Here is a 27,345-nt window from a genome sequence, read left to right on the forward strand (position 1 = left end):
TCTATAAACGTTTAAAACATTCAACAATTAACGTACTAAACTTTGCAGAATTTCATCTTTCAAGCTTCCATTAAACTGCAAAATCAGACTTCAGACTATCGCACCATGTGGCGCCACCTAGTGGAAGTTTATAAATGACACCTTCGGATCATCTCGCCGGTCCAATATAAGACGTTTTTCCAGATTGAGAAAAATAAACTAAAGACGTGCTAAATAATTGTTACAATTAATTTCTCCATTAACATGCACGTCATTCATCATTTTGATTTTTTTCAAAAATTGAACATTACAGTAACATTTTACAACTGCAGCAACTGCTTTGCATTGGTGGCATGTTCTACATTTCATTTTGAGTTCCTACTCACTGAACAACAGACTTGGTTAAAAATTATATTCTACCAATGGATTTCTGACTTCCAACCCTTAAAGTGAGCTATAATAATAATAATAATAAAAACTTATGGCATAGCAAAACCTGCTCTGAATCTGTCAAACTAGTGATAAACTGTTATGTTAGAGGAATCAGATTTCAAGAGGTCAAAATATCCTTTTGCCTTTAGTAACATTTCAGTTCATGATAGCTGGAAATGCTAAGGGCATTTAGCCAATACCGTAAAAAGCATTCACATTAAATGGACGTTTTCCCCTGAACATGATTTAGAGAGCTGGAAATTTGTTCTTACGAGTTCTTCCATTTTGTTTAATAATTTCACAAAGAAGTTTATGAAAAAAAAACTTTATTTTTCAGATTAAAGAAATAGCAGCACTTTATTGGAAAGAACAGTACAAATATTTACATGGTTTATGAAGGAACATTAAAAGATAAAGTTGGCTTTTTATGCCGTGATGGCATCGTGTTCTCTGAACACGATTGTTTTGGGATTGATTCCGACACTTTTGGTTGTGTTGTGCGTTTTATAGATGCCGATGAGACGATCGGCGATCTCGAACATGTTGTTCCTCAAGGAGATGATGATGAACTGAGCGTTCTTTGTCTGTTCCTGCAAAAAGAAAAACATGTTTGAATAATTTAGGCATATACAAAGTTACTGTTGAATGATTTCTTAGTGCAGTCGGGATTCTCTCCGTTCACACACAGTAAAGCTTAAGGATCGTCCTGCTGCAATCACACAATGACAGTTTTGTCGCAAAAAGAAAAGGCTACGATGCGACCGTCAAGAACAAATCATAAAAGCTTTAAAAATATTAAAGTAAACTAGCAGCCTGATTGTGCTCACATAAATATAACAGGCGACGATGGAGACGTTCTTGAAGTCCAGCGCGGCATCGATCTCGTCCATGAAGTACAGCGGGGTGGGCTTGTAGTGATGCAGAGCAAACACCAGAGCCAGAGAGCTGAGGGTCTTCTCCCCTCCTGACAGGTTAAAGATCTTTTTCCAACTTTTCTTTGGTGGACGAACACTAAAACGAATAAAAACAAAAGAATACATCAAATAAATAACAAACATAGAGCTGTAACATCACATATAAATCCCAGCATGCACCACTAACGGCTTGACTGCCTTTTTTTTTTTTAAATCCTCCCTTACCTGAACATGATTCCCTCAGAGAACGGATCCAAACTGTCCACCAGCTCCAGCTCTGCATCCCCACCTAGTGTCAGCATCTGGTAGTTCTCCTTCAGCTTGTTGGTGATCATGTTGAACCCGGTCATGAACTCGTTGAGCCGCTGCTTACGGAGGTCCTCGTAGGCGTGCTTGAACCTGTCTCTGTCCGCTGTGATCTCGTCCAACTGGGCGACGCGCTGCAGGTACAGCTCCTCCTGATGACACAAAGTGTCGGAGATGACACAAAGCGTTGCGTCAAGATGACACAAAGCGTCGGCGATGACGCGCGTTTATCTCATCTCGATGGAAAACAAAGTCTGCCTATTAACTTTTGGTGTTAGAAGAACAAAAAGGTACTATGTCCGGTCAACTGGTGATAAATGTCCATTTCGCCGCTCCTCTCCAGTCGTTTTCATGCTTGCGAAATTTTGCGCTTTTAATCGTAGACCTGCACATGCGGGCTTGCCACACGACACACACATTTCAAAATGCACAACTTTTGTTGCTGTCGGGTTTCAACATTAACCTGTCACCGTCGTTCCTGTGTCTGGAGTCGCCCCTGACGGACACACAAAGCTAGCTAGGAGAGCTATATTAGCAATAGAAGCTATGAAGACATCTGCGCAGGACTCAAACTTTTGCCTGACAGAAAAGCAAAGTGAGGTAAAAAAAAAAATATATAAAAAAAACTTGTAAGGCACTAAATAGTTATAACAAAATTTGAAGACCTGTGATTAATATATTTGAAGCCAACTTACAAATTTAAGATTTATAACTAGTTGCATGAATTTAAGACTTTTCAAGCACGCAGAGACCCTAGAAAAATATTTTGTCTCAGGGCAGCAGTGAAAGAAAACGAGTCCTCCTTCATCCCGACCAACCGAGACCACCAGGACACCTTATAGTGTTTGTGTGTACCTTCTTCTTGTACTCTGCAATGGCTCCCAGATTGGGCTTCATTTGACTACACTGGCTCTCCAGCACGCTGATCTTGTTCACCAGGACGTTTGGATCCGAAATGGCTTCCAGCTCAGCAGGGGGAAAGACACAGAGTTCCTCTGCTGGCTGGCCGTCAATGGTGTGAAGGGACAGCTTGGTGCTCTGGAAGACAAAAAACAAAAAAACAAAAAAAAACAGGCATTATTAAAGACAACAAAGCTCAGGGAGCCTGGTTGTTCCCCAGCTGTCTACTGGTTTAGAGTTATGCGACTCACCTCATCCTGCCAGTACTTGATCTTGCCGTTGTGCTTTGTGATGGCGGCGTCTATCTGCTCGATGGTCAGCCGAACGTTGAGCGACTCTTCTTGCAGTGCGTGCTCCTGCTGCTGCAGGGCCTTGATCGCCTTGGAAACGTTCTGATACTCCTCCTGCACCTCAGGCAGAGTGGCCTACACAACCAGAACCAAAGCAGGAGTAAATCAGTTTTATTGATGCTAAGGATGTCCTCTGAGAGAGAGAGAGAGAGAGAGAGAGAGAGAGAGAGAGAAACACTCCCCCAGCAGATTTAAGATGTTCTGATACGAATTACGTAAATGGCAAGCAGTAACCTCTGCCTCGTGACAGCCTTTCATGATCTCCCCCGCCTCATCTTCTAGTTTCTTCAGCCGCTCTGTGAGCTCCGCCATCAACTTCCCGTTCTCTTCCAGCTCTGCTTGCACACGAGCAATGCTCTCCTCACACTTTTTCAGGTTTCTGGAAGACAAACGGGAGAGGATTTGGACGTTTCTCCAGTGGCGTTGACAGCAACAGCTAAAGCAGACAAGATCACACCAGACAATCATTTCATTGGCCTTCAGAAAGCGAGGCTTTTGTATTACTCTGGTTAGGTGCTGCTCACTTTAACATTGTATGTGTTTGCTTTTATATCCAAGCGAAGTTTTACCAATAGGAAAATTCGACTGCCTAAGCACCATCAGACCGAAGGAGGCCAGCGGTGAGACGGTTTAAGGCAAATAATAATGCCAAACTAAACAAATTTGTACAGAAACCTAACAATAGAATGCTAAATAACTTATGTAGACAGTCTAAACTAGACATGTATTGATGTCTAGTTTAGACTGTGACAGGTTTGATACACAAAACAACAACAACAACAACAAAAAAAAGCAAACAAGCAGTTAATAGAAATTAACCAATCATAGAATCTAGACTGCATGAAGTAATGCGTGTCTTGATGATGAAACTTTGCAAAACCGAATTAAAGGGCACGCGGCATCAAACCTCTGAGCCAAGTCTGCTAAACGGGGGAACGTCTCAGGCAGGACATTTTTGAAGCACACAGGAACATGAGCTCGTGTGGTGAAGATTTGTACATCTTAAAAGTTTAAAAGTTACCTACTGCATCTCACTAAAAGTCCTCACTATTCTTAACATTTTGTCACTTTAAGAGGTCTCTTAAAATCTGAGGTCCTCTGTGAATAACTTCTATTTTACCAAGGTTAAATTCTTTGTGGGGAAAGAAAAAAAAAAAGAAAAAGAAAATCACCACTAGTAGCCACTTTCTATATCTTAGACATAAAAGCAACCAGGTCTTTATAACTCTCTTCAGTGTAGAAGTCATTAAAAGATTAAGAAAACTTCATCTTTTCCCCCCCCAGAAAACCCATCAAATCGTCTGGACTTTGAATTGAATAAAAATCAGATAAAGGTCAGGCAGTCATACGTTGATGTATTGATGCACAATATATCTGCATCAACATCGTCTGATGTTAGTCATTTTTTAACATATTGGTCACACGGGAAAATGGGGCGACATTAATAAACAATGTTGGTTTCCATCATGTTGCTGTTTGGATCACGTTTTTGGGAAAGGAAGTCTGGCGGCCATGTTGTATTTGTTGAGGCAAGTAAATAGTGATGCCGCACAGGACGGTGGGGTGCTTAAATAAAGCAGAGAAGCAATGTTAGTAGTGTCATTTCTCAGTGTTTAAAAAGAGTAGAGAAATTAAATATATAATGGTTATCAGCTAAAACAGGGATATTAATAACATATAGTTACCAAAATGTTCATATTGGTGAATCTCTACTTCGATAATCCCTGCTGCTAATCTTTTTCTCTCTTTCATGGTACATACTTGTTGCATTAAACAAACGAGTTGACACATTTTACAGTCTTTACACAGAAAACCAGAACTGACAACCTCAAATAAAACCCAACACTAGTGCCAGCAGGGAGAAGCCGGACTGTTTCCTCTGTAATATTTCCACATCCTTCCCTTACCGATCAGCCGTCTTTATGGCCACTTTGGCCTTGGTGATGACGGACGAGCAGTCGTCCAGCTCTTTATTGATCTTGTCCAGCTTATCCTGCTGAGCCTTCAGTTTGTGGCTGTTGATGTCAACAATCAAGTTGTGGAGTCTTTTCACCTCGTTTTCCACCTTCCCGGCCTTACTGGATGCTGACTCAAAGTCTAATACAGAGAGCGAAGGGGGGGAAGGGGGGTCGGAGAAAAGTAAAAGAAAAAAGGAAATTAAACATTTTGGCATTGAAACCTAAGGCAACATATTTAAATTAAAATCCTACTCTGTCCTGAAGATATACTAAAGGGTAGAGTGTATTTTTCCAGAAGTTAAATCTTAATCTGACATGAGGAAGGCTATAATGACATAAAACAATTAGCACCTCTCTTTACAGTTTATGCAAGTTCCTACCTTTCTTGAATGCCTCCAGGCTCTTCTCCATCTGTTTCTGCTTGGCTTTGTCTGGGGCAGCTGCCAGCACGTTGGCTTCAAGCTCCTTAATCTGAAGTTTCAAGTGAGTCTCCTGGTCAGCCAGACTCTGAGCGAAGAAGAAGGGGAGGGGGGAAATAAATAAATAAATAAAAACTTCTTTAATTAGGTAAAAAAAAACAAAAACAACAACTGCTCATTTGTAAGGCTGGATGTAGGCGACTGATATCGTTCGAAGCATAAATGAAGCACAAACAAGGAGGCAAACGGAGCATAAAGTGTCATACGCTCATGCTGTTTGTGTATTTTTCCAGAGTGTTCTTCATCTCTCTGAGCTGGGGCTGCAGGCGCTGGACGTTCTCCTCCAACTGCAGCCGTCTCTCCTGGCAGCCGTGCAGCTTTGACACTTTCTCATTCAGCTTGCTCTCCATACGGTCGAGCTGTAAAAAAAAAAAAAAAAAAAAAAAACACATGGAAAATTAAGTTTTGTTGTGATGGAGGACACGCTTGGTACAAGCATCGCACGAGCACTTAAGCTGCTCAGTTGGACTTGTTCATGAAGCTTGCACTATTTAACTTGTAGGCGAGTGAAAGGACCACAGTGTTACTAATATATCGTTCTAGATAGTAATAGAGAGAGAGGAAGAAAAACAAAACAACAAATGACACACAGTTTAAAATATACATCTTAATTTGCATAGAAAAACGCAGCTTCTGATTTAATTAAATCCCAATATTTTCAAACTGTAAATACAACCAACAGCATGTACTTTGATGCAAACGAAGGCCAAATAAATGGAGATAACATTATTGCCCTTATTTCTCTTTAGATTCAAAACAACTGAACCAATTCCATTAAAAACCTCCAACATATTTTCTCCGTCATCGCCGTGGTCTTCAGGGAGAGGAAACTGGACTTCATTCAAAATCAGGATCAGAAATTATTCAAACCATTCAAAAGTCAGTTTTTTTAATTTTTGTTTTTACCTTCTTTACATTTTTTTTTTTTTAAATGCCACGTTTAAGTTGAAAATGTGACCTTCATTTATATGCATGTTTTGAACTAACCTCGTCCTGGGACAGCTCTTGGCCAATAGAAGACCCCATCCTGCCTTTCATAACTCTTCCACCTCCAGTCATTGTTCCTGCGCAACAAAAACAAACAAAAAAAAAAAAAGAAGAAGAATGAGAAACAAAAACTTTGCCTGAGAGTTAATTATTAACTATCCTGTCACAGTGTGAAGGACAAGCTGTAATAAGATGGCAAAACTTTGCATCGTGATGGTCCAAAAACGATTTAAAGTTGATTTATATCATCCAGTAATAATCTAGACGAAGGAATATGGGTTCCACGAGTTTAAGAAGTTATAATTACAAAGACAAGGAGAGTCGGTTGTATTGGTTTGATCATCAGGGCGAAAATACTTTAGTTAAACTGCCATGCTAACATTATACCAAAAACACGGAGCAAATACTTCCAGGTGAAATACTTCAGATAGTTCATTTGAAAAAGCTAGCATATCCATTTCTATTTAAATTATGATGATGTAGTTTGCACCAAAAAAATTGTTCATCTTCTGCAACACTTTTTCTACAATTTCATACTGACTTTCATACATCATGTAATTTTTGTTTGTTTTAAGAACACACTCAGATTACAGCCTCGATTTAAAGCCTTCTACTCCTGACTGTAAAATAAGCTACAAACAAAAACCGACATAATCGGATTGTTATTGTCAAAGAGAATGTACAGAGGCTCAGGAGAATCACAAACAGCTCCAGGAACTGTTCGGTTGTTTTGTCAGAAAAGGTTGAAGTTGTAAGAAAAACTAGACTCATGTTTTAGTCAAAAACAATTTCTGCTCTTTCTGCCTCGGAAACTTAACGAGCGCCCCTACCACCGGTAACCGATTCATGTCCCGGCGGTAAACGAGCTAGAAGTAAGAACTCGTACTGAAAAAATGTAATTTAAATAGTAAAAAAAAAAAAAAAAATAAGGAAAAAACAGGAAAAAAGTCAATATTTGAGCTCAGATTATAATATCATGGAATTGCATATTGATGTATATGCTTTATGTTCTGACTGATTGCTTGATTATGATTATTTTCTGTTTGCCCTTTTTATGACACTACAGTTGTGTGTTTAGATATTGTCAATAGTGGGGTTTTTTGTTTTTTTATTTTATTTCCTGTCAACTTTTAACATTTTTTTAACACCAGTACCAGTTGTGGTTACAAATTGACCAAGAAAAAAAAGAAAAAAAAAGAAAGCAGGACAGGAATCCACGTAAGAGTGATGAATCTCACCAACCTGCCATTTCAATTATCTGCCCCTTCAGGGTGACCACCCTCCAGCGTTTGTCCTTCTGGAAGGCCATCCTGGTGGCCTGCTCCATGTCCTGAGCGACCAGGGTGTCCCTCAGGGCGAAGTAGAACGCTGGTCTGACCCTCTCATCGTTTACTCGCACCATGTCGAAGAGGCGGGGGCTGTTCTCTGGCGTTCGAATGGAAGTCATGTTCTTCTCCCAGACCTTCATCTAAATCATTTCAAGAAAAAAAAAAAAAAGCAGTCAAAAGGAGAAACAAAACCCTGTTTAAGTTTATAGAATCTTAAAGGTACGCTGACTGAAGTTTCTAAGAGTTACATTACCTTGTCGAGGCCGATGAAAGTGGCGACGCCGATATTTTGCTCTTTGAGGAAAGTGACGCATTTCTGAGCCGTGTCGATGGTGTCCACCACGATGTTGTCCAGAGCGCCGCAGCAGGACGAAATGGCCACATCGTACTTTTCATCTATGGCTCCAAGATCTCCCTACCAGCACCAAAAAAAAAACACTTGTAAAGACCCACATTGTGATTATGAAAAAACAAATGTAGGAACAACGACAAAAATATAAACAAATGAAAAGGTTTCCTGTAAAGCGTAAACAGCTTCTTTTTTTTTTTTTACCAATCTTCCGTAGATTCCAGGGATTTTGCCGCTCTTCTTGAGCTGCATCAGAGCGTCCAAGACTTTTCCTCGACTGCGATTGGAGGACAGGGAGCTCTTGGCTTCGTCCACCTTTTGCTGCAGTTCTCTCACCACGTGCCTGGTGTCATTATCCACCTTCAGCAGCTGTTCCAACTCTTCCTGGTCCTGGAGTGAAACACGGAGAGTAAGTAAAACAGAAGCTCCTGCAGGCTTCACCAACTCAAATGTAAGGCTTTCTTAAGACTAGTGTGACAGAAATTTAAGACAGGAAAGAAAAAAAAAAAAGGAAGAAGCATGTTTTATATCGAAGTAGTGTCAAGGTTTTAGGAACAAAATGCACACACAGCATGGGCTGGCAACAGAGGTGAACCAGTGGTGAAGATGAGTGCTGTCCTGCAAACTGAGGATGAACTTACACTTTCGCATGATAGACACACACACAAAACAAAAGCTAGCTAGCAATGGTATATTAGCGGCTAGTTAGCGGCAGCCTCAAACGACTCAAGTCACAAGAATGGAACAAAAATGTCAAGCAAGGAAAAAATGAATAAATACGTTGAATAAAGATTAAATAGTGCTGCCATGACAAAATTTGAGACCTGTGATCAACTTATTTAAAGCCAACTTACTTTTTTTTTTTTTTTTAAATGAATTTAAAATATTTTGAGGTCTTGATTTTAGATGAATGATTTTAAGACTTCCCGCTGATTTTGGTTTTTCTCCGGCGATCGTTTTACCTTTCTGAGCTCCTTTTCCTTCAGGGGGATTTGGGCCTGCAGCTCTTTGATGGCGGGCCGGCGCTCCTGCAGAGTGTCCGAGGTCGTCTGGAGCGTCTGCTTGGCCGCGTTCAGCTGCGTCAGAGCCGTTTTGTGGCGGCTCAGGTAGATGTCGAGCTCGGACTGAGCGATGTCCATCTGAGAGCGCGTCTCGTTTACGGCCTTGCTGAGCTCCATGAGCTCGTTCTCTTTTTTCTGGGGGAGTAAAAGCGGTGTTTAAAAAAACAAAAGTACAAGAACAATTGCTTCATTTAACAGATGATAATGCAGAGCTATTCTGGTAACCTCATCCAAGTCGTCAGCACATCTGCCACCACACACACACACACACCTCTTTGTCCTGTTGCAAGCCGCTCGTCTCTTCCTTCAGACTTTCCATCACTACTTTCAGTTTTTCTTCTTCTTTCGCTTTCTGCTTCTCCAGGTCTTCTTTTTGGGCCGTCGCTTCAGAGATGGCTTGTTCGCTGCTGGCCGGTATGCCTCGCACTTCCTCCAGCTGAATGATGAGCCAAACAGCAAATAAAGAACGGTTCAAACTAAAGTAGACTGAGACAATTTTACAGTTCTCTCAATTCAAAATGCGAGCATCAGTTGATTGAGCAGCGAATATTAAAGATTCAAGCCATTTTTTCCTGTTAATTCTCGTTTCTAACTAGGGAAAACCCTAAAATAAGCCTCACAAATTTTGAGTTTCATTTTAAAATAAATAAATAAATAATATACAAGACGAACGAGAAAGAAATTCAATACAGAAATGTTACGGCCTATATAATCCTCTAAAAAGACTCGACTTGAAAGTTGTCCAGTGAGTTTTCACACCTTCAACAAGTAGGTAAGCCACAAGTTCCTGCTGAAGAACTCGTCTCTTCATATTACTGTGTCAGAGCAACGGCAAGTTGAGAGAAAGAAGTGTGGTAAAGAAAATGTGCAAAAGTAACAGGAAAAACTGCCGTCTTGTAAGGACTGTGAACAAAAGCCCATTCAAGAGTTTGGTGGAACCTGACAAGGTTTGGAAAGCAACATTAGAAGCGCGTTACCTGGGATAAGGAAGAAGAAGAAGAAGAAGAAGAAGAAGAAAAAAGGAGTAGACTGTTGCTCAGTGCTCAAAAGTTCTTACTTCATCAAAGTAAATGTTGAACTTTGAGAAGTCAAGCTCCAAGAGTCTGGAGGAAGAGAGGTGAGGCGCAGAAGCCATGTTGCTTGGGGCGCCTGGTCGCCTTCTGCTGTTTGTCCACGGGGTTTCATCAAGGCCATCATCCGCGTTAGCAGTCCATCCAGAAATGCTAGAGCACATCGTGCTTCCCTCTGCAAACAAGCTTTATGGAGATGCACGTTTCATTCTCTAGCAGGCTTTTGGCACCTGCCAACGCTGCCAAAGGTTCCAGTCTATTGACCATATTATGACCATGATTGACCACCAGCAAATTCACCCCCGTCTGAACCGCAGAGAGCTTAAAGTACAGTCAAGAGGAAGAGCCAACGATGGAGGCGAGCTAAAGGCCAAACTGGGCTTCCACTGCGCCACAGCAGACCCACGATCCTTTACCAACTAATTTAACCGTCAAAGAAAAGTAATTAGGTTTTTTGTTTTCTTCTGTTGAAGTGCTAAAATAAATGATAACCTATATATTATTGTGACACGTATAACGTCTCATCAACAATCCATGGAGTACAACAACTCAGATTTGAACACACATTGCACTGCATCTGTCATCTCCATGGTTACCTGCCTATGCATTTTGTAGTCTATTGAATACGCATATTTGCTGCCCTTATGATGCAAAAACTACAAAGGGTGTTTAGTAGCTAGTAGATACGATGTATGCGAGTTCAGCTCAAAGAGGGGAAAAAGGTATAAAAAATAAAAATAAAAAGCACAGGCGACGACAAGGAACCTGCCTGCCACAAATCTGCATATGATGGAAATATATAATATATAACACTGTTCTCAGCTTCCAAAAGCAAGAAAATGTCCACCTAATGTGAAAATACTTTAAAGTACAGTACTGATGAACATAAATAAGAAACTGAATAGATGTAAAGCCAGTAAGGACCTGCAGGTCTAAGATGATAAGATAGATGTAATTCCTATTTTTCATCCGTTAGCTTTTATTACACAAAATTTAAATAATAATAATAATAATTAAAAAAATCATTTCCAAGCTTGTTTCGACTTTAATGAGATACAATTTGAAACCAGGCCACTAATTTGTGCATTTACACTTTGAGGTTTCCAAGAGTGGTGATGACTCATTTTGATCTAGCAACTATGATGTCAACCTTCTCCCCCCCCCACCTCCCTTCACGACGCCTGAGGCAAAAATAAGCAAGAAATTAAGAATTTAGTCATACAACAAGTGCAGTCTGTAGACGTATAGCCAGAGCTGCTATAGATAAGAAAGCCAAAATTGAAAATAAAAACGGAATAAATATTAAAAGAATCAGTTAGATATTTCGAAGACATTAATATCAAAAGTACACTCAAAATTTTAAAACTAATATTTGACTCGCACATATATATATATATATATATATATATTCTTTGATCACACTTCTATTGTTACACATAAAAAGGAAAAAGAACAAAGGGAAATAACACAACAATCTCATTTAATTGTGATAGGATTTCATTTAAGACTTCGCCTGTAGTAGATCTGACTAAAGTCAGAACATCCCATTTTACTAACTCAAATACATAAAGCTCAGATTACTACCTGTTGTGAAAGTGTTATTTCTAAGAAACATGATCAGGAGTCTGTTTAATCGTCTGTGGATCACAATTCGGACCATTAAGCAAGCAAACCACAGGATATGATGCCCCATTTATTCATGTGGTGTAAGACCTGGAATAAATTTGATAGAAGGACGTCCCATTGGGAGGGGAAAGGAAAAAGAAAAAAAAAAAAACAACACAAAACAGACACGCATTAAAAAAATAAATAAATAAAAAATCTATGTAAATCACCAGCTACTACACAATGCATTCTAAAGCAGACCGGGAGCACACGTGTAATCAAATATAAGCACACGAGGACCAAACAAGCTCTGGTTCAGACTGCCACAGCAGTCTGCATTCTGGCAGAGCTGAAACAAAGCAAGAATTGGCATCTGCATATATAGTTTATGTTCTGTAGGGTTAACTGCGGGTGAAATGTGAATGTGGCTGCTGGAAGTGTTACACAAGCCAGGCCATAGTTGACTACCACACAGCAGAACACTGCTCCCCAGAGGTCAGCCTGCCTCTGCCCAGCTCCCCCTCTGACCAGCAGAGTTCCAGGAGAAAAGGCTTTCAGAGCCGGGAGAAAACGTCGGCCACACGTCCCTGAAGCAAATGATTTGGATCGGCTATGTTGCAAAAAATAAAAAGCATCGGCAGTTTAATCCATCGGGACAAAAATAGTCTAGCAAAGCACACACCCTGATTCACTTTGTGCAGCTTCACAGCCCCCTAGTGTCTGATAACTCGTTGACAGTTTCACATTAGTTTTTTTTTTATTTTATTCCTCTGATAATATCACTTAAATGAAATCACAAAAATCATATTTAAAAAAAAAAATCATCTCTTTTTCAAACACTGCTGAAAGGAAAATTTTTCCAAGTGAGGAATTATTTGTACAGTACTTGTTTCACCATTACTGTAATTCATTAAAAAAAGGAACCATTGCTTGATGCAAATATTAGTGAGTAAAAATATCCATATTTTAAGACAAGAAAAGCTGCTATTTTGCTTCTTTTTTTTTTATATCGTAATCAACATGCAGTCAGACAAAATGCTGTCATAAAAAAAGCTTTTAAAAAGGACAAAAAAAAAAAAAATAATCAATTTGTATCTGTTCAGAAGCACATGTTTTCACAAAAAAATAAAGTTAAATTAAAATTACCACACTGCAAAAACACTAAATCCTAATGAGTAACTTTGGTGTAGATTCTGGTATAAACATCTTAGTACACCTGAAATAAGTCAAAGCAAACTTACAACTAACTTAGGAGCTTGTCTTGAAAAACCTTAATATTGATTTAAAAAAAAAAAAAGGGGGGGGGGGGAATCCACTAGCAGATTATTTCACTTGTAACACATTTCCACCCATGTAATCAGTGAAATAATCTGCCAGACAAACTGGTAATTTTTCATCTCTATTCAAGAATTACTGACTTAAAGCAAAATCCTATATCTTGCTGAATAGTTCCTTGTAAGTATGTTTTGGTTTATCTGAGGTCTACTAATATATACGTACTAGGAGCTAGACCAAAAATACCTAGTAAAATTGTATTTTTCAAGTGCGTTAAGAAATATTTTTTCCTTAAAGAGAACATGATTCAGCCTAAAAAAATTAAAATAAAAAAAAAAATACGGAAAAAAATTAAATATTTATCCTTTAAAAAGTAATAATAAATAAGAAGGACTGACAGTTGTATGTCTCATGGGGGGCAACACAATCCCCCTCCAAACAAGATATTTCACTACAAAAACAGTAAACACCAAAATCCTCGTGGCCCCATTTCTGACACATTTTTAAAATTTATTCTATGTCTTCCATAGGCCACAACCAAAAAGACACATACCAACCCCGGTAATGCCAGGGCTGCCTCAACATTACCTTTTAATTAAATGTGTGGGGTAAATTTAGAAAACAAAAGGCTAAAATTACACGCCTCTGTCAGATCCAGTATCTGTGTGCCTCTGAACTGTGCTGCTGCTGCTGCCTGCAGTGATATTGTCAGAGTGACACAACTTATCTATTCCAGAGCAGCAAACACTAAAAACCAAGTGAGATAAAGTCATTGGACTGCATGCTACAGTGGATCTCCTGCAACCTAAAGGCCAACTCACCTTTTTCTGGTCTTTTTCCAGCTGCTTCTGCAGGGCCTTGTTCTTGCTCTTTGAGTGTTTGATCTTCTCACGCACTTCAACATCCTGCAGGTCCAGCTGCGTGAACTTTCCCTTCTGGGTCTCAATATACTTGTTGATCTTATTTTTTTTCCTGGTGGAGGAAAAACATTTTTGTTTAAGAATTAAATTTTAATCAGTTTTATGGGGGGAAGAAAACCTATCAAAAGCAATCCTTAAAAAAAACAAAAAAAAAACAACACTAGTAAATAGGGAAGGGGACAACAGTTAGTTTCTGTAACAATTATTATTATTTTTTTTTTAGTAAAAAGGTTCCTTTAAGAGAATAACAGTACATGAAACTCGGTCATGTTTCTACTCTTTTTTTTTTTTCAAATTCCTCTAAATGTCTGAACAAGCAAATAAAAACCTACATTAACAGAAATGTTACTTGGTACACAAACCAGGTTGCATTAGTAACAGAGGAAACAAGTTAAAAGAAAAAGAAAAAAAAAAAACGAGAAAGAAAAGCAAAGCAGATTTCTTACTTTTCCACATTTTGGAGCTCTTGGTTCATTTTTTCCATCTCTTCCGATATCTTTGCATTTTTTTCAGTGAGCTCCTTGGTTTCCTCCAAAATCTTTTGCTTTTCCTGTTCTTTATCAGTCACACGTTTTCGTAGATCATGACTAAAGAAAAAAAAAAGAAATCAAATTATGCAATAATAATTTTTTTTCTATTTATACACTTCATAATGGTAAGATATCAGCGGAGCATCCCGCAGAGCTCTTGTTGATCCTTCTTTTTGTCATATTTTGTCTGACTGGAGCACAGAGGTGCTGCTGGTGCACTCACACATAGTACTGGTGGAGCTGGCTCTTCTGTTTGAAGATGTCGTTCTCCAAGGTGAGGAACTCCAGGGCTTTATTCTTTTCCCCCTCCAAAGCGTTTTTCTCCTTTTCAACCAGCTTAACTCGATTCAGCTAGGACAGAAGAAAAAACAAAACTGATACTTTAATTTCTAGACAAAAAATAATAATAATAATAATAAATGAGAAAAGTCCTAAATTCTGCAGTCTAATGGAATTGGGCTAGCAGAAACTATACCAGAGAGACATAAAAATAATTAGGTGCAAGCGGAAAATAAATTAAATTCAATAAATGACTCATTTATGAGTAGGTGTAATTTAACTTTTGAGTAATACGTTATATCTGAATATCAAAGTGAATGAGAGGGTCACCTCACAAAACAGACAGAGTGCCCTTATATTTATTTCCATATTTATTATCTCATTTGTTCACCTCTAAGCCCGACTATGCAGTTCTGACACCCCTCGCAAGCGTAACGTACCTTTTCTCCCCTTTGCTCGTTGAGCAGCTCGATGCGGCGAGAAAGAGTTTGGATCGGTTCTTTGAGACGGCAAGAACCGATGATGTCCTCCAGGTACTCCAGCATCCCCTCATCATGCTCCGTCTGACCTTTAGGCTTCATCATGGCAATCTGCTCCACCTCACCCTACACACAGCCCACAAGAGCAGATTGGAAAAGGCACACACTGATTCACGATAGGGCTGCATAAAAAAAAAAAAATTTAAATCACTAAAATTAAAATAATAAAAAAAACAACAAAAAATGCACCAATCTTTAAAAAAAAAAAAAAAAAAAATTTAAGACCGAGAGACAACTCTCTCCCACACAAAATTTTAAACAGAGTACACAAAAGTGTGAATAACATTTCGCAACATAGAAAGACGACCTGATTCCACATTTTAAAATAAATAAATAAATAAAGGAAAAATCCTGTCACTGAAAATCTCCAACTGTGAAGGGACAAATTATATGATTACCTTTGTGGAACATAAAATATGGCGTTTTATTACCGCTAAAATATCACAGCAACCCACCAACAATCATCTCCAGCGATGACGGGAAAAGTCATTTGAATTGCCGTAAAAATAGATATTGTTTTTGCAAAAATAAATAGCGATGCACCGATCTGGCTTCTCCTCGCCGATGACGATTTTTGGTTCATCAAAAGCTCTGGCCTGCGAGTCCGACTCATTTTATTCTGAGGAATATCACTCAGACGAGGCAAAAGATCTGCTCAAAGCTTCCTGATAATTGGAAATGGCTTCAAAAAAAAAATTCATGTATCAAAGCATGCATTTCTCTAACCTTATATTTTAAATCAACCTAAAGATTTTTTTCAAAGTATATGCAGTTGGTGGATTTGTTTATAGACCAAATAAGGGAGATTTCTCTATTTCTGATGCATTCTAAAAATAGAAGAGAGAAAAATAAATGAATTATTAAAATTTTTTTAAATAATTCTCTGTTTTAGCAGCCAAAGAACGGGACCGAGCAACAAAAATTGCCCAATTCCATCCCCTGGCTAATCGGTGAATCTCTAAAAATGAGAGCTGGTTAAACAAAAATGACATCTCTAAAACCACACACACACACACACACTTCTTCAGCTCTCCATTGCAACTCTATTGAAGTGGACATATGCATTTATTTTTATTTATTATAAATAACACATCAATTAATAATATCATTATTTATGATTTCTTTGTGAAATGCTTCTTTTTAAAGTCTCAATTTTTTTTTTTTTTAAAGAATGTATTATAAAATACTCGTCTTAATCTGTGAGAGCAAAAGCAGCTTTAAGAAAGAGTTGGTTGGTGGGGGAATCCCCACATCATCGTCTCCTCTGATAGGCGCACAAACTAGACAGCTTCCCCTTATTTACCAGAAGAATGGAAAAGTGAGGTGACCTTGAAGGGCCAAGTTTAAACCTCTACCCATAGTCATGCAGCCGTGTCACCGACACAAACAAACAAACAAAGAGGAATGAAAATGGACAAGCTCACATTTGAAAGGAAAAACGTTCACCACTGAAATAAAAATGAAGAAACCAAATACAACTACATTTGAATCATGTGCCTTCAGTTGATCAGTAATAACAGTCAGGTCAGATGCAATACACTTTGCAGGGGTAGGATTGTAACATGTGAACTTTTTCAGGGTGACTGCAAAACAACACATGGGAAAAAATATATAAATAATTAAGCAAGAAAATATTATTTTCAAAAATTCAGTTTATGTCAGAGTAAAAATAATAAAATAAAATATAAATATATAAATATATATATAAATAAAAAATTCAATAAAAATGAGAGCCATGGCAGAGGAGGGTGTTTTACCCTGCCACCCTGAAGCAGCACTGCTAATATTGGTTTTTTGTTTTCCTTCACACACCAATATTTACGTGCTGCTAAAGTGTGGCAGGTACATGAGAAAGGGAGGATCCAACCTGTCTGTCCTCCACTGGTGGCTCAGTCCCCCAAAACAAAAACTCTCTCACATAGTGGAAATTCAAATCTGGTCAAATCGGATCTTTTCCTTAAAATTCTAAAGCAGCAAATAATGGTTCGCACCCTTTTCACATTGTTTCAAACCATGATGCGCTGCTATAGCAGTCTAAGGGATGACAGAGCACTCTCCTCTCCTCTCCTCTTCTCGCAACAGGTTATTTCACTCCCCCTCCCTCCTTCCCCCCTCAAACACACACACACACACACACACAGACAGACAGGCAGAGCATAAAATAATATTTTAAAACTTTCACCAGGAAATGGGATGAGGCACAGGGACTGGTAAACAGAAGGATGGTCATAAGAAGCATAAAGAAAAATAATAATAAAATAAAATACAATTACCTGCAAGATCAGAAATCTGTTGTGGTCTAGATCAATACCGTGGCTGCGGAGTAAAGTGCCAACTTCTTTGAAAGTGGCCTTTTTGCCATCGATATGGTAGTAAGAGGAACTGTCTCTGTTGGCAGTTCTGGAAACATAGAACTTGCTGTTAGGGACGACTTCGTAGTCATCTCCTTCCTGGCTCAGGGGGGGGCGGGGGGAGGGGCAGAAGACACAGCAGCAGAAGAGAAGAGTTTAGGAGAGAGTCAAACAGCTCTAAACATCCAGCTTTACAATTCACAGCATTCGCAAAAATCACTGGTTGTTACAAAGGGAAGAACACTGGAGACAATTAAGACTTAAAACTTCCAAAATCATCAGAGATCTAGACAAGCAACTGTAATGTGTTGGGGAAAATAATAATATATATATTTTTAAAATGTAATAAAAATATATTGGTGCAATTTGTCACATTTACAGAAGTTAAACATGTTCAGTGAAATGAGGAGATTTCACGTGCACAACAAAAGAGTTGGCAGCGTGCCTAAAAATTCTTTACTTTTGCAAACAGTGCTTGTATTTCAGGATGTGTACACCACCTTTAAAAATACAATTATTTTTACTTCAGAAACAGCGTTTCTGTGGGAGGAGGAACTCCAAAAAAATTTAATCACGAGTTTAACAATTTGATTTGATTTTTACAGCACTTGTGAAGCGAAGTAAAATGCTCTTTTTCAATGCAAGGTCAGCAAGGGGCAGAATTATTTACACTCCCAAAGGCAGGGTAAAAAAAAAAATAATTATATTTTTAAATGTGGAAAAAAATACTGCTTAGGTTGTTTTTAGCAGAAAATTGTGATCTGAATAGAATCTTCCGTGTCACATATATACCCTGCAGTAAAATAACTTGGGCCATGTCAGCAAATTGTTAATTCAAAATTAAATAAGGTAAAATAATAATAATATTTTTTTTTTTTTAAAACAATTGGAAATACAGGCAGTCGCTAGTGCGATGTGAGGTGAATATAGCATGAGGGGGTGTAAACTGTAACTTTCAAGACTGATTTGAGTTTGTGTTTAGTCACTAATGTTACAAATGAGTGGCAATTATATTATAACAGCTGATGAATAATATTTTTAAAACTCTGACAATCATTTCTGTCCTGGGAAAAAATAAATAAAAAATCTGCCTGATTGAGTTTTTCAGTTTGGGCTGAATATTGAACCGTACGAAATGAGTGTATGTTGTTTCAGTGTGAAAGAAATATAGATAAATATACCTTATCAATAATCTTTTGAAAATGCACCTCCACAGTACAGCTTTGCACATCCTTGTGTTTATCAGAGCTGTGAATCAGCACTGAGAGCTTTTTCGATCTGATCTTTTGAGCTCTGTATCCAAACACAAAGAGCATTGAATCTATCACATTGGACTTTCCACTTCCATTGGGACCAATGATGCAGGAAAAGCGCTGGGAGACAGGTAAGGAAGGAGATAAAAATATAAGAAATCAATTTTATGAAGATACACAACATCTACAACAAACAGTGTAAAGGTTGTATTTTTAGAGACGTGTGGTAGCATTTTATCTAAGTACATCTGTAATACTGAAAGTATTCCATGTGAGTGTAGTTAAGGGTTCATGTGTTAAAACCCAGCCTGAGCAAAATACAGTGAAAAGGCAAAGGTTTGAAGAAAGTCATAATTAAAATGGAACTGTGGGAACAGCAATAAATCACTTCTGGTTGAGAGATTCACTAACAAAATCAAAATGGAGGATTGTGACCCTCTCACTTATTTATTTATTTGTAATTTTCAATATAGCCAAACACTATAAAACTGCACCCTTTTGTAGTGTTTTAATATTTGTATGTATTCAACAACAGGGTCAACTAAAAAAAAAAAAAAAACAGCCAGGAAATAAAATAAGACTAAGACAAAAACAGTAAGGTTGACACTTAACACAAGTGATCTTATCAAACAGATTCAAAGCAGTTTTGCCCTGCCAGACATAAAAAAAAAAGCTTCACATCCATGTTTGGTCATACCTTGTGAAAAGGCCCCAGAATCTGCTCCCCTGCATAAGACTTAAAGTTGCGATTAACTAAATGTGTGATCATCAGGCGAGGAGCGCCCGGTTCATTGGTCATTGCTGGGGGCGGAGGTGGAGGGATGCTGCCGAGAATCTCCTCCAAACTTCGACTATCAACCGCCTCAGTAGCTTCCCCCTGAGACGGATCTGTGGCACAACAAAAGTACAACTTTTTATTCTTCTGGTGCGACTCGTTTCAGGTGGTGTTGGTGGAGAGAGAGAAAAGGGGTGGAGGGGTGGGTGACTGGGGGAGGGGTGGAGGAGCGCGCATACACACACACACACACACACACACAAAAATAAAACAAACAAACACAACACACGCAGCAAGTCTCGAGTGAAACAACGACCGAAGAGAGAAAGTTGACAGGGCTTATTTTCCTTTGTTCTGAATTTAAGCGCAAGGCGAAAAAAAAAATGAAACATACAGAAAAGACCATGAACCCACATTATTACACAAACGCTCCCCACGACAAGCGTTGATACCGGAGTAGATGCGCCACAGTCACTCGGTCGATGATGAATAACTAAAGTGTGTCCCGATCAAAAACGTCACAGTTCGAGTCATTTCTGACTGAAATTAAAAACACTAAGACAAGCAGAAGTCCTCTTTTGGGAGGTAACAATATCGTTCAAACCATTATGTTGCCACCAGAGCAAGCCTCAACGACCTGTCCAAAAAAAAAAAAAATAAAAAAAAATCTTTTGTGCTCACATAAGCATAAACAAGGAAAATGAGTCGATGTTTGTGACTCGAACACAAGCAAACAGGCGCAGAGTTAAGCATTTTAACCCATCCTAACTAGAACTTTCCAAAAGCAACACCGAAATGAGCTGATATTGGTACATTTTTTCTTTTACTTGATATAAAACGAAAAAACAAAAACAAAAACAAAACACAGCATCTTTCGAAATAAACTACCTCGTTTGCAGGAGACATCCGGACAAGAAGCACCATCGTCGTTAACAAAATCATCCCCAAATTATTTATGACGAGCACTTCAGACAAAAAAAAAACTATCAGCCCATTCTAACTACGTGTTCGCAAGAAGAAGGAGGAAAAAAAAAAAAAGCACTACAGCTGAGCCAATTGGCCTTCACCAGTACAGCAACACACGCAAAGCAATTGACTGAGCAACTTATTTGGATTCAGAGACACCAAAACAGCCTTTGTTACTTGCCAGTTGTCGGCGGTGCCTCCTCTTGGCCATTGGAGTTGGTTTCTTGAGGGGGTACATCCAACTCGTCCTCAGAGTCATCCCGAGGCTGCAGCCCTTTCCTTTTTGGCTCCCTTTTGGAGGCAGTGGAGGTTTTTGCTGTTTTAGATGGCATGATATGAAATCTGAAGGGGCCATTGGAGGGGAAAAAAAAAGGAATATCCATGAGCGAGGCTTTTTTTTTGTGTGCATGTCAATCTTCAAACTCCCATTATAGTCGGTCACTGGAGCTATTCTGTCAGGTTTTTATCTTTGCCACAGCCAGATCTTACCGCCGCCCCTTTACTTGCTAATCGCTCTTTTTATTCATATGCCAACACAGTAAGTGAAACAACAAAGTAAAGGTTTCTGGTGAAGATTAGGATGAATAAGGTTGCGCAGATTTGTTTGGGGGAGAAAAAAAAACACTAATCCCTAATGTAGAGAAGGAAAAAAAATCGCAAGTTTCTGTAAAATCTTTAAAGAAAAAAAAACAACTCATTCAATAACGTGTTGTGTCTGCAACTACAGTGGGTATTTTTTTTCATAGCGCCGCACATAGTTGTACAAAGCAGAAAAACTGGGGAATAATACAGTTAATATGGCGAACTTGAAAGCTCGATAGAGTTTCTATGCAAATAAGGTGAAATCGTTCCCTTTAGAGCCTTGTAACGCCTATGTTGCGTGTCCACTTCTGCGCAGCTAAACGGGTTTCTCAAACTGACAGTAATGTTAACTTTCAGTCCCATGAGTTTATATGCTGGGGGGCGGAGGTAAAATACTGAATAACCTAACCTAACCCCTGTGATAAGATGCATATTCACAGAACTAATAAAACCTAAACACAACGATAAATTGAAATTTTAACCACACGTTTTAAAAATAAGCAGCTCGTTTGTGCTGTCTTTTTCGTACTTTTCACATCTTAGCATTAGGTCCATCATGCTATTCAGCAGTGCTAATGGTAAAGTTAGGTTAGCAGCTAAAGCTAATTGATGTCAAATATCGAAGCGGAGTCTAAGATAACAAAATGGCCCAGTTTAACTGCAGATCAGCCTAAAACGACGGTAAATACAATAACGCTAGTTACTGTCAAAAAATATTGCTTACTTTAATAACGCAAAGGTATGATCAAAAATATCTCGCTAAAATTACTGTTCTAGAAAATAACGAACACATTAAAATTCGCGAAAGCCTTCCCGTCAATTTCTAGAGATGCTAATGCTAAAATCTAGTATAAAACGTTGCTAACGGCAAGTTTCCCTTCGAAAAAAAATGTTGTGATTCCAGCAAATAGACGGTACCCACACATGACTCCCCACCAAAGTATCCTTAAATACCTTCTAAGTTATACACACGATCCGTCAGAGGTCCTTATATCTGTTGCAAACTGTGAATTCAAAAAAGTATCAGAAAATCCAAAACTCGACGAAAATAATCCATAAAATTCAGCCCCGTATCACTCCGAGTCGCTTCCCATTTGAAAACTGTATCTTGTAAATGGCGCCTAAACTGCGCCGTCGAACCAAATTCGTTACAAACTGACGCAAGGCACCATGGATCGTTCGAAGGGCAGGGCAGAAAAACGAAATTCAAAAAAGGGGACGGAGCCAACTACGCAGCTCTTTACACTCTTTATGTTCACAAACCGAACACCGGTGTAAGAATGAAAAAAGATAGCAAATGCTTTCTTCAAAATGAAAAGTTTAGTCAAAACTTAAGAAGAGTAAATATTAAAACCTAGTGTGTTATTTTCTGGAATATTCAAACGGTTGCTTGGTTACAGTAGACCCGCCTCTCAGAACAGTTAATATATGCATATTTAAACGCATCAAACTTACTGAACAAGCGAATAATGTAAGAGAGACATTTGTCTGGGCGTAATTAAGTGGAATTACTTAATAGAACTTATCTATATCTTTAAAATAAATGAAAATGAGACGTGAGAGTGTGGAGACGTGGGTTATAACTCTCGCGATAGCACACTTTCTCTTCAAAGCTTTTTCTCCTCTTGATTATATGGCTACCAAAAGTTAGCCCGTTTCGTAAATATTACTGCTCGGTAAGGGATGGGACTGCTTTGTACTGCATTGACTTATCGCATTACTTTGAACAACATGTGTGGCGTTTACCATCCTGGAGTAAATTCGATAACGTCACAGTGATGGCCGTGAGTTTCTGAAGACTGTTACCAGCAGGATACACGTTAGCAACGGTGACAGCTACCTTAGCAACTGCACACCTCCTTCATCGTTAGGGCTGTCGGCGCATACAAACGGCTGTTACAGTATCAATAGGGTATGTTGATGCCTTTATTCGTGTACTTTGTTACTTTCAGAGCTTCGCTGAGCTAACTGCTTCATATGGTCTTTATCTGTTTATCAATAGTACTATCATTCGTGTTTTTTTGTTCCTTTAGGATACAACATTGTAAAAATGAGACTGAAGACGTCGTTGCTGAAGGAACCAAAACATATCCTTTATGTGATGTTATTACATTTATATGTTTTTGAGTTTGTTTCAAGCTGAAATGTGCGCACCGGATGAGGCATCATAATTTTAAATTATTTATACTATTTTTCAGAGAGCATGGTTCAAGACATATCTATAAACATTACTTCTGCTAATGTTTATCTATTGAAATATAATTGCATAATAATGTACATATTCAATAGTTAGGCATGCATAAAAATATTGTCTTTTACGATAAGCATGCTACTAAGAAGTATAATTTTGACCCTCTGATTCAAATGGTAGCAAACGGAAGCAAAGGGTATTGTTGTATCGTTTCTTAAAGTTTTAAATTTAATCAAAATTAGGCCTTTAAAGTAGGTACAGCCTACTGTATAACCAGTATACAATTTGTACATTAGTAAGCTAATCACCTAAGTTGAACATTAGTTGATTTGCTGTCTCTAACTGAATTTTGATTAACTAATTAATTAATTGATAAATCGTTTGACAATGTTATTTTTTTTTTTTACTTGCTGTAGTTCTTTGTGAGTATTTTAGGAAATGTTATACTTTGACAAAAATCTGTAAGGCCATTGATTCAGGGTACTATACAGCCCTGTCGTAAGGAATCTGTAGGCAAACATCCGTTTTTTAACCCCAGAAAAAATATTCCCTTAAAATTTGCCTGTTTCAGTTTCTATGGGTAAATAATATCAAAACATTCTTGTTAGCTTCCATTTCATAAAAAGTGTATATTCTACTGGGTTTATGTTGAATTAATGGGTTTTAACAATTGCATAAAACCCATCAATAAAAGGTTTTAAGAAGGTTGCTGTACATGTAGTGTAAAAAGTCTTGAATTTACTCTATAGCCTACATGTAGAAACCCTGTAACAACCATCTTAACCACAAAAAAGTCTGTATATTCACTGGCATTCAGCAAGGTTAAAAAAAGACAAAAGAAGATGTAGTTATCTTATCCACATTGTCTTTCTATTCATCTATTAGAGCCGCACAACATAGAAAACCACACTTATTGTTGCTGTATCACTCTTTGATATTTTGCTATCACAATAAATAGCCTGGATGAAATATTTGTTTAAATATTTCAAGTCTCAGGCATTCATGTTCTGCATAATAATGACATATAATAAATTAGATAGACTCTGCTATCCAGTAAAACTCTGTATAGTTTTTTTTCCCCGCTGGTTTTTGTCTGTGGTCCAAATGAAAACCTTTAAATAAAAACAAACAAACACTTTACCAAGTCAGTTTGTTTCGTCAAATAAGCCACTCATTCACTCAAATCCTAATGATGTACTCGGGTTGTTTGCTCTTAACAGCATTTCACATAAAGAGCTTGTCAGTTGTGTTGTTTGGACCACAGCAGATGAGCTATATTCTTGCAGTGAGGACCATCAGATCCTCAAATGGAACCTGCTCACCAATGAAACCAGCCTGGTGGTCCGACTGCCAGATGACATGTACCCTGTTGATCTACACTGGTTCCCAAAAACCGTTGGTGCCAAGAAGCAGACCCAGACTGAGATTTCCGCCCTCACCAGCACAGATGGTGAGTCTCTATGTTCTTTAAAATTTCTCTTGCAGGCTGTATAGCTTTGTTTCTGAAAATTAGAATCTGTTTGAATTGGCACAAGACCAACATTAGTACCTGGGTTTTAGTCAGAGCTCTCAGTTGTGACTCAAATTCTTAAATTGTAACTCTTTTTTTTTTTTTTTTTTTTTTTCTTACCAAATATGTTTCGTCTTATATTCATATCGACACTTGCGCACAGCGCGGTTTGTATTCTTTACTATCACTAAATCTGGTGGCATCGATCACAGCCGCCTACAAGACCAAGGTTACATGACTCTGCGTATCTCTTCTTCATTCTATATTACATGCAAACACAAAGCGTGTGGATGCACTTTTATGACAGGCAATGTGTGGTCACATCTCTAATGACAGTGTAGGGTTGCATAAACGCACCCACAAACTGAAGCAGCAATTTTCTCTGGCAGACCAGAGACAAGTTATGATTCATCCCTGTTACCATTCACTTTTGCAACTTTCTTGTAGTCTTTGTCATTTTGCAGTTGCACAAATACTAGCTTGCTAAGGATACTGCTAAAAATGTGAAAAGGGGACAACCAAACCTTCATGCTTCTTTAAAATATTATGTAAATCAGCATTTATTTATTTTTTTGTCAGAGGTTCTCTATTCATACCCCTTAAACGTGTTTGTATTTTGTCACTCCGTAAACCAAGAAGGTCAATATTTATTTATTTTTTTTAGGTTGTTTTAGGTGACGGAGAATTGTGCACAGTTGTGAAGTGGAATAAAAATGATAGTTTTCAAAATTGTATCCCCCCCAAAAGCGTGAAAAGCTTGGCATTCTTTTGCATTCGGGGTCCTGAGTCAGTTCTTTGTAGAAACACAACAACTTCATGTTGGGTATATGTATACCAGTGTTGCACGTAATACAGACTAAATTTTCCCCCCTTTTTCTTTGCAAAAGGAGAAAGGCTCAATCAGGCTAGAGTGAGAGCGTCTGTGAGCGGAGTTTTGGTTGAGAATTTGACTGGTCCATCCGAATGCAGAAATGTCTGTGGATCTAAACCATTCTGTTTTAGATCCACAAAAACAGATTGTTTAATCAAGGTTTTTTGTTTTGCTGAAAGGCGAGTCTTTGCACCAGTCCCAAGACTTTTGAAGCTTCTCACAGGCTTCTAAGATTGTCCTGAATGTGACGCTTTTAGATATCTAACGTTTTTTAGCAAACGTCTGAGCCCTTCACAGAACATATGCATTTATACTGTCAACTCAGTACAGGTCAAATCAACTAACCGTTTTGCTGTCTTTTGAATTCAGTGGATTCCACTGTGATTTTCTTAAGGGATCTTAGAGGAAGGGAAATTAACCCAAAAAAAAATGTTTTTTCTTAATCCTTATTAAAACGAAAAACTATAAATTTCCTTCTGCTTCACAATTTTGCAATTTGTTGTGACACATTTAATCCCAATCAAATACATTAATATTTGGGGATTTTAGGATGTCGAAATGTGGAAGAGTTCCAGGGTTGAGGATATTTTTACTCAGAGCCTTTTGGATCACTGAAATGTTGTAAAAGATCATTTTACACTTCCTGCGCCAAGAATATGGATCTGATTTTGAGGAAAAACACAAGGATTGTCCCTATTCTTTTAAACATCAAATAGAATGTGACCTCTACAGCACTACAGACTCCAAATCTTAGGCTTTTAAGATGTTAATATGGTTCATATGTGAATGTATATGAACATGAAGTTCATAGATATATTTGTATTTAATGAGATGCTAATAGCCTATTGCCAAAAGACTAAAATATGCACCTAACAAATTCAATTTAAAGTCTTGAGTGTACATGGGGACTACCTGCAGCATCAGTAATATACACTTTTGTTGGGGTTTCCAAATTTAGAAATGGTAGAGAGCTACAGCATGCTGATTTGCAATTATAGCCTACCAGAAATTACATATTACATTCAGAATTTTTAATATACACCACCACAAAGTACATGTTGGGTACGTGTCTTCAATAGCAGTCTCCATGCCTGATCACCCTGTCATGTCTGGGGAACAGAAAACTGCTTAAGTTCAACCAGCGGAAACCTTTTGGTTGTACTCATTTGCTTCCTGTTCTAACTTTGCAATGTAGCCGATCGGAGAAATGTGGCCTTGTTCTTAACAACGTTTATTAGGTGTGTTTTTAATTTTCCCTTTACTGAATAATTTTTTTTTCCATTCCTTTTTATTCTTTTCCATCTGTTTGATACAATAACAATGCAATAGATCTATTCATCTTCTTTTTTTTTTTTAAATAAAACCATTTATAGTTCCTCATAGGTATTCTACTGAGTGATTTCCTTTTTTAACAGGAAAGTTCCACCTGGTTTCCAAAATGGGACGCATCGAGAAGAGTGTGGAAGCACACAAAGGGGCTGTTTTGGCTGGAAGGTGGAACTACGACGGAACGGCTCTAATCACAGGTGGAGGCATCACGGACACATTTCTGTTTCGAAAATGGACGTTTAATCTACATAAAACA

The 27,345-nt window shown here is 38.2% G+C and overlaps 2 protein-coding genes across 3 annotated transcripts in view; one reads left to right on the top strand and one right to left on the bottom strand.

Annotated features, from left to right (window-relative positions):
- Positions 1-720: 720 nt before the first annotated feature.
- smc4 (structural maintenance of chromosomes 4) lies at positions 721-22,490 on the bottom strand. Of its 2 annotated transcripts, XM_044120731.1 has the most exons (24): positions 22,143-22,490; positions 20,788-20,948; positions 19,563-19,753; positions 18,794-18,985; positions 17,535-17,711; positions 15,163-15,327; positions 14,667-14,794; positions 14,360-14,500; positions 13,815-13,965; positions 9,315-9,479; positions 8,945-9,178; positions 8,187-8,372; positions 7,887-8,048; positions 7,548-7,773; positions 6,306-6,382; positions 5,525-5,677; positions 5,220-5,346; positions 4,789-4,978; positions 3,116-3,260; positions 2,783-2,956; positions 2,487-2,669; positions 1,551-1,783; positions 1,239-1,422; positions 721-1,001 (listed from the first exon to the last, which is right to left on the bottom strand). In XM_044120731.1, the coding sequence occupies exons 2-24, from the start codon at positions 20,936-20,938 to the stop codon at positions 837-839; spliced, it is 3,900 nt and encodes a 1,299-aa protein (XP_043976666.1). In that variant the 5' UTR covers positions 20,939-20,948; positions 22,143-22,490; the 3' UTR covers positions 721-836. The 2 variants fall into 2 exon arrangements, with proteins under 2 accessions (XP_043976666.1, XP_043976667.1); XM_044120732.1 differs by lacking the exons at positions 20,788-20,948; positions 22,143-22,490 and adding an exon at positions 20,529-20,654.
- Positions 22,491-22,774: 284 nt separating this feature from the next.
- The window catches only part of ift80 (intraflagellar transport 80 homolog (Chlamydomonas)), a 51,981-nt gene continuing 47,410 nt past the window's right edge, over positions 22,775-27,345 (top strand). Inside the window, exons 1-5 of the mRNA XM_044120733.1 lie at positions 22,775-22,864; positions 22,945-23,100; positions 23,222-23,275; positions 24,608-24,829; positions 27,176-27,286. Coding sequence (XP_043976668.1) covers positions 23,239-23,275; positions 24,608-24,829; positions 27,176-27,286 — 370 coding nt within the window. The 5' untranslated portion in view covers positions 22,775-22,864; positions 22,945-23,100; positions 23,222-23,238. The remainder of the gene's footprint in view (positions 22,865-22,944; positions 23,101-23,221; positions 23,276-24,607; positions 24,830-27,175; positions 27,287-27,345) is intronic.

This window comes from Gambusia affinis, linkage group LG06 (assembly GCF_019740435.1).
Source record: "Gambusia affinis linkage group LG06, SWU_Gaff_1.0, whole genome shotgun sequence".
NCBI lineage: Eukaryota > Metazoa > Chordata > Actinopteri > Cyprinodontiformes > Poeciliidae > Gambusia > Gambusia affinis.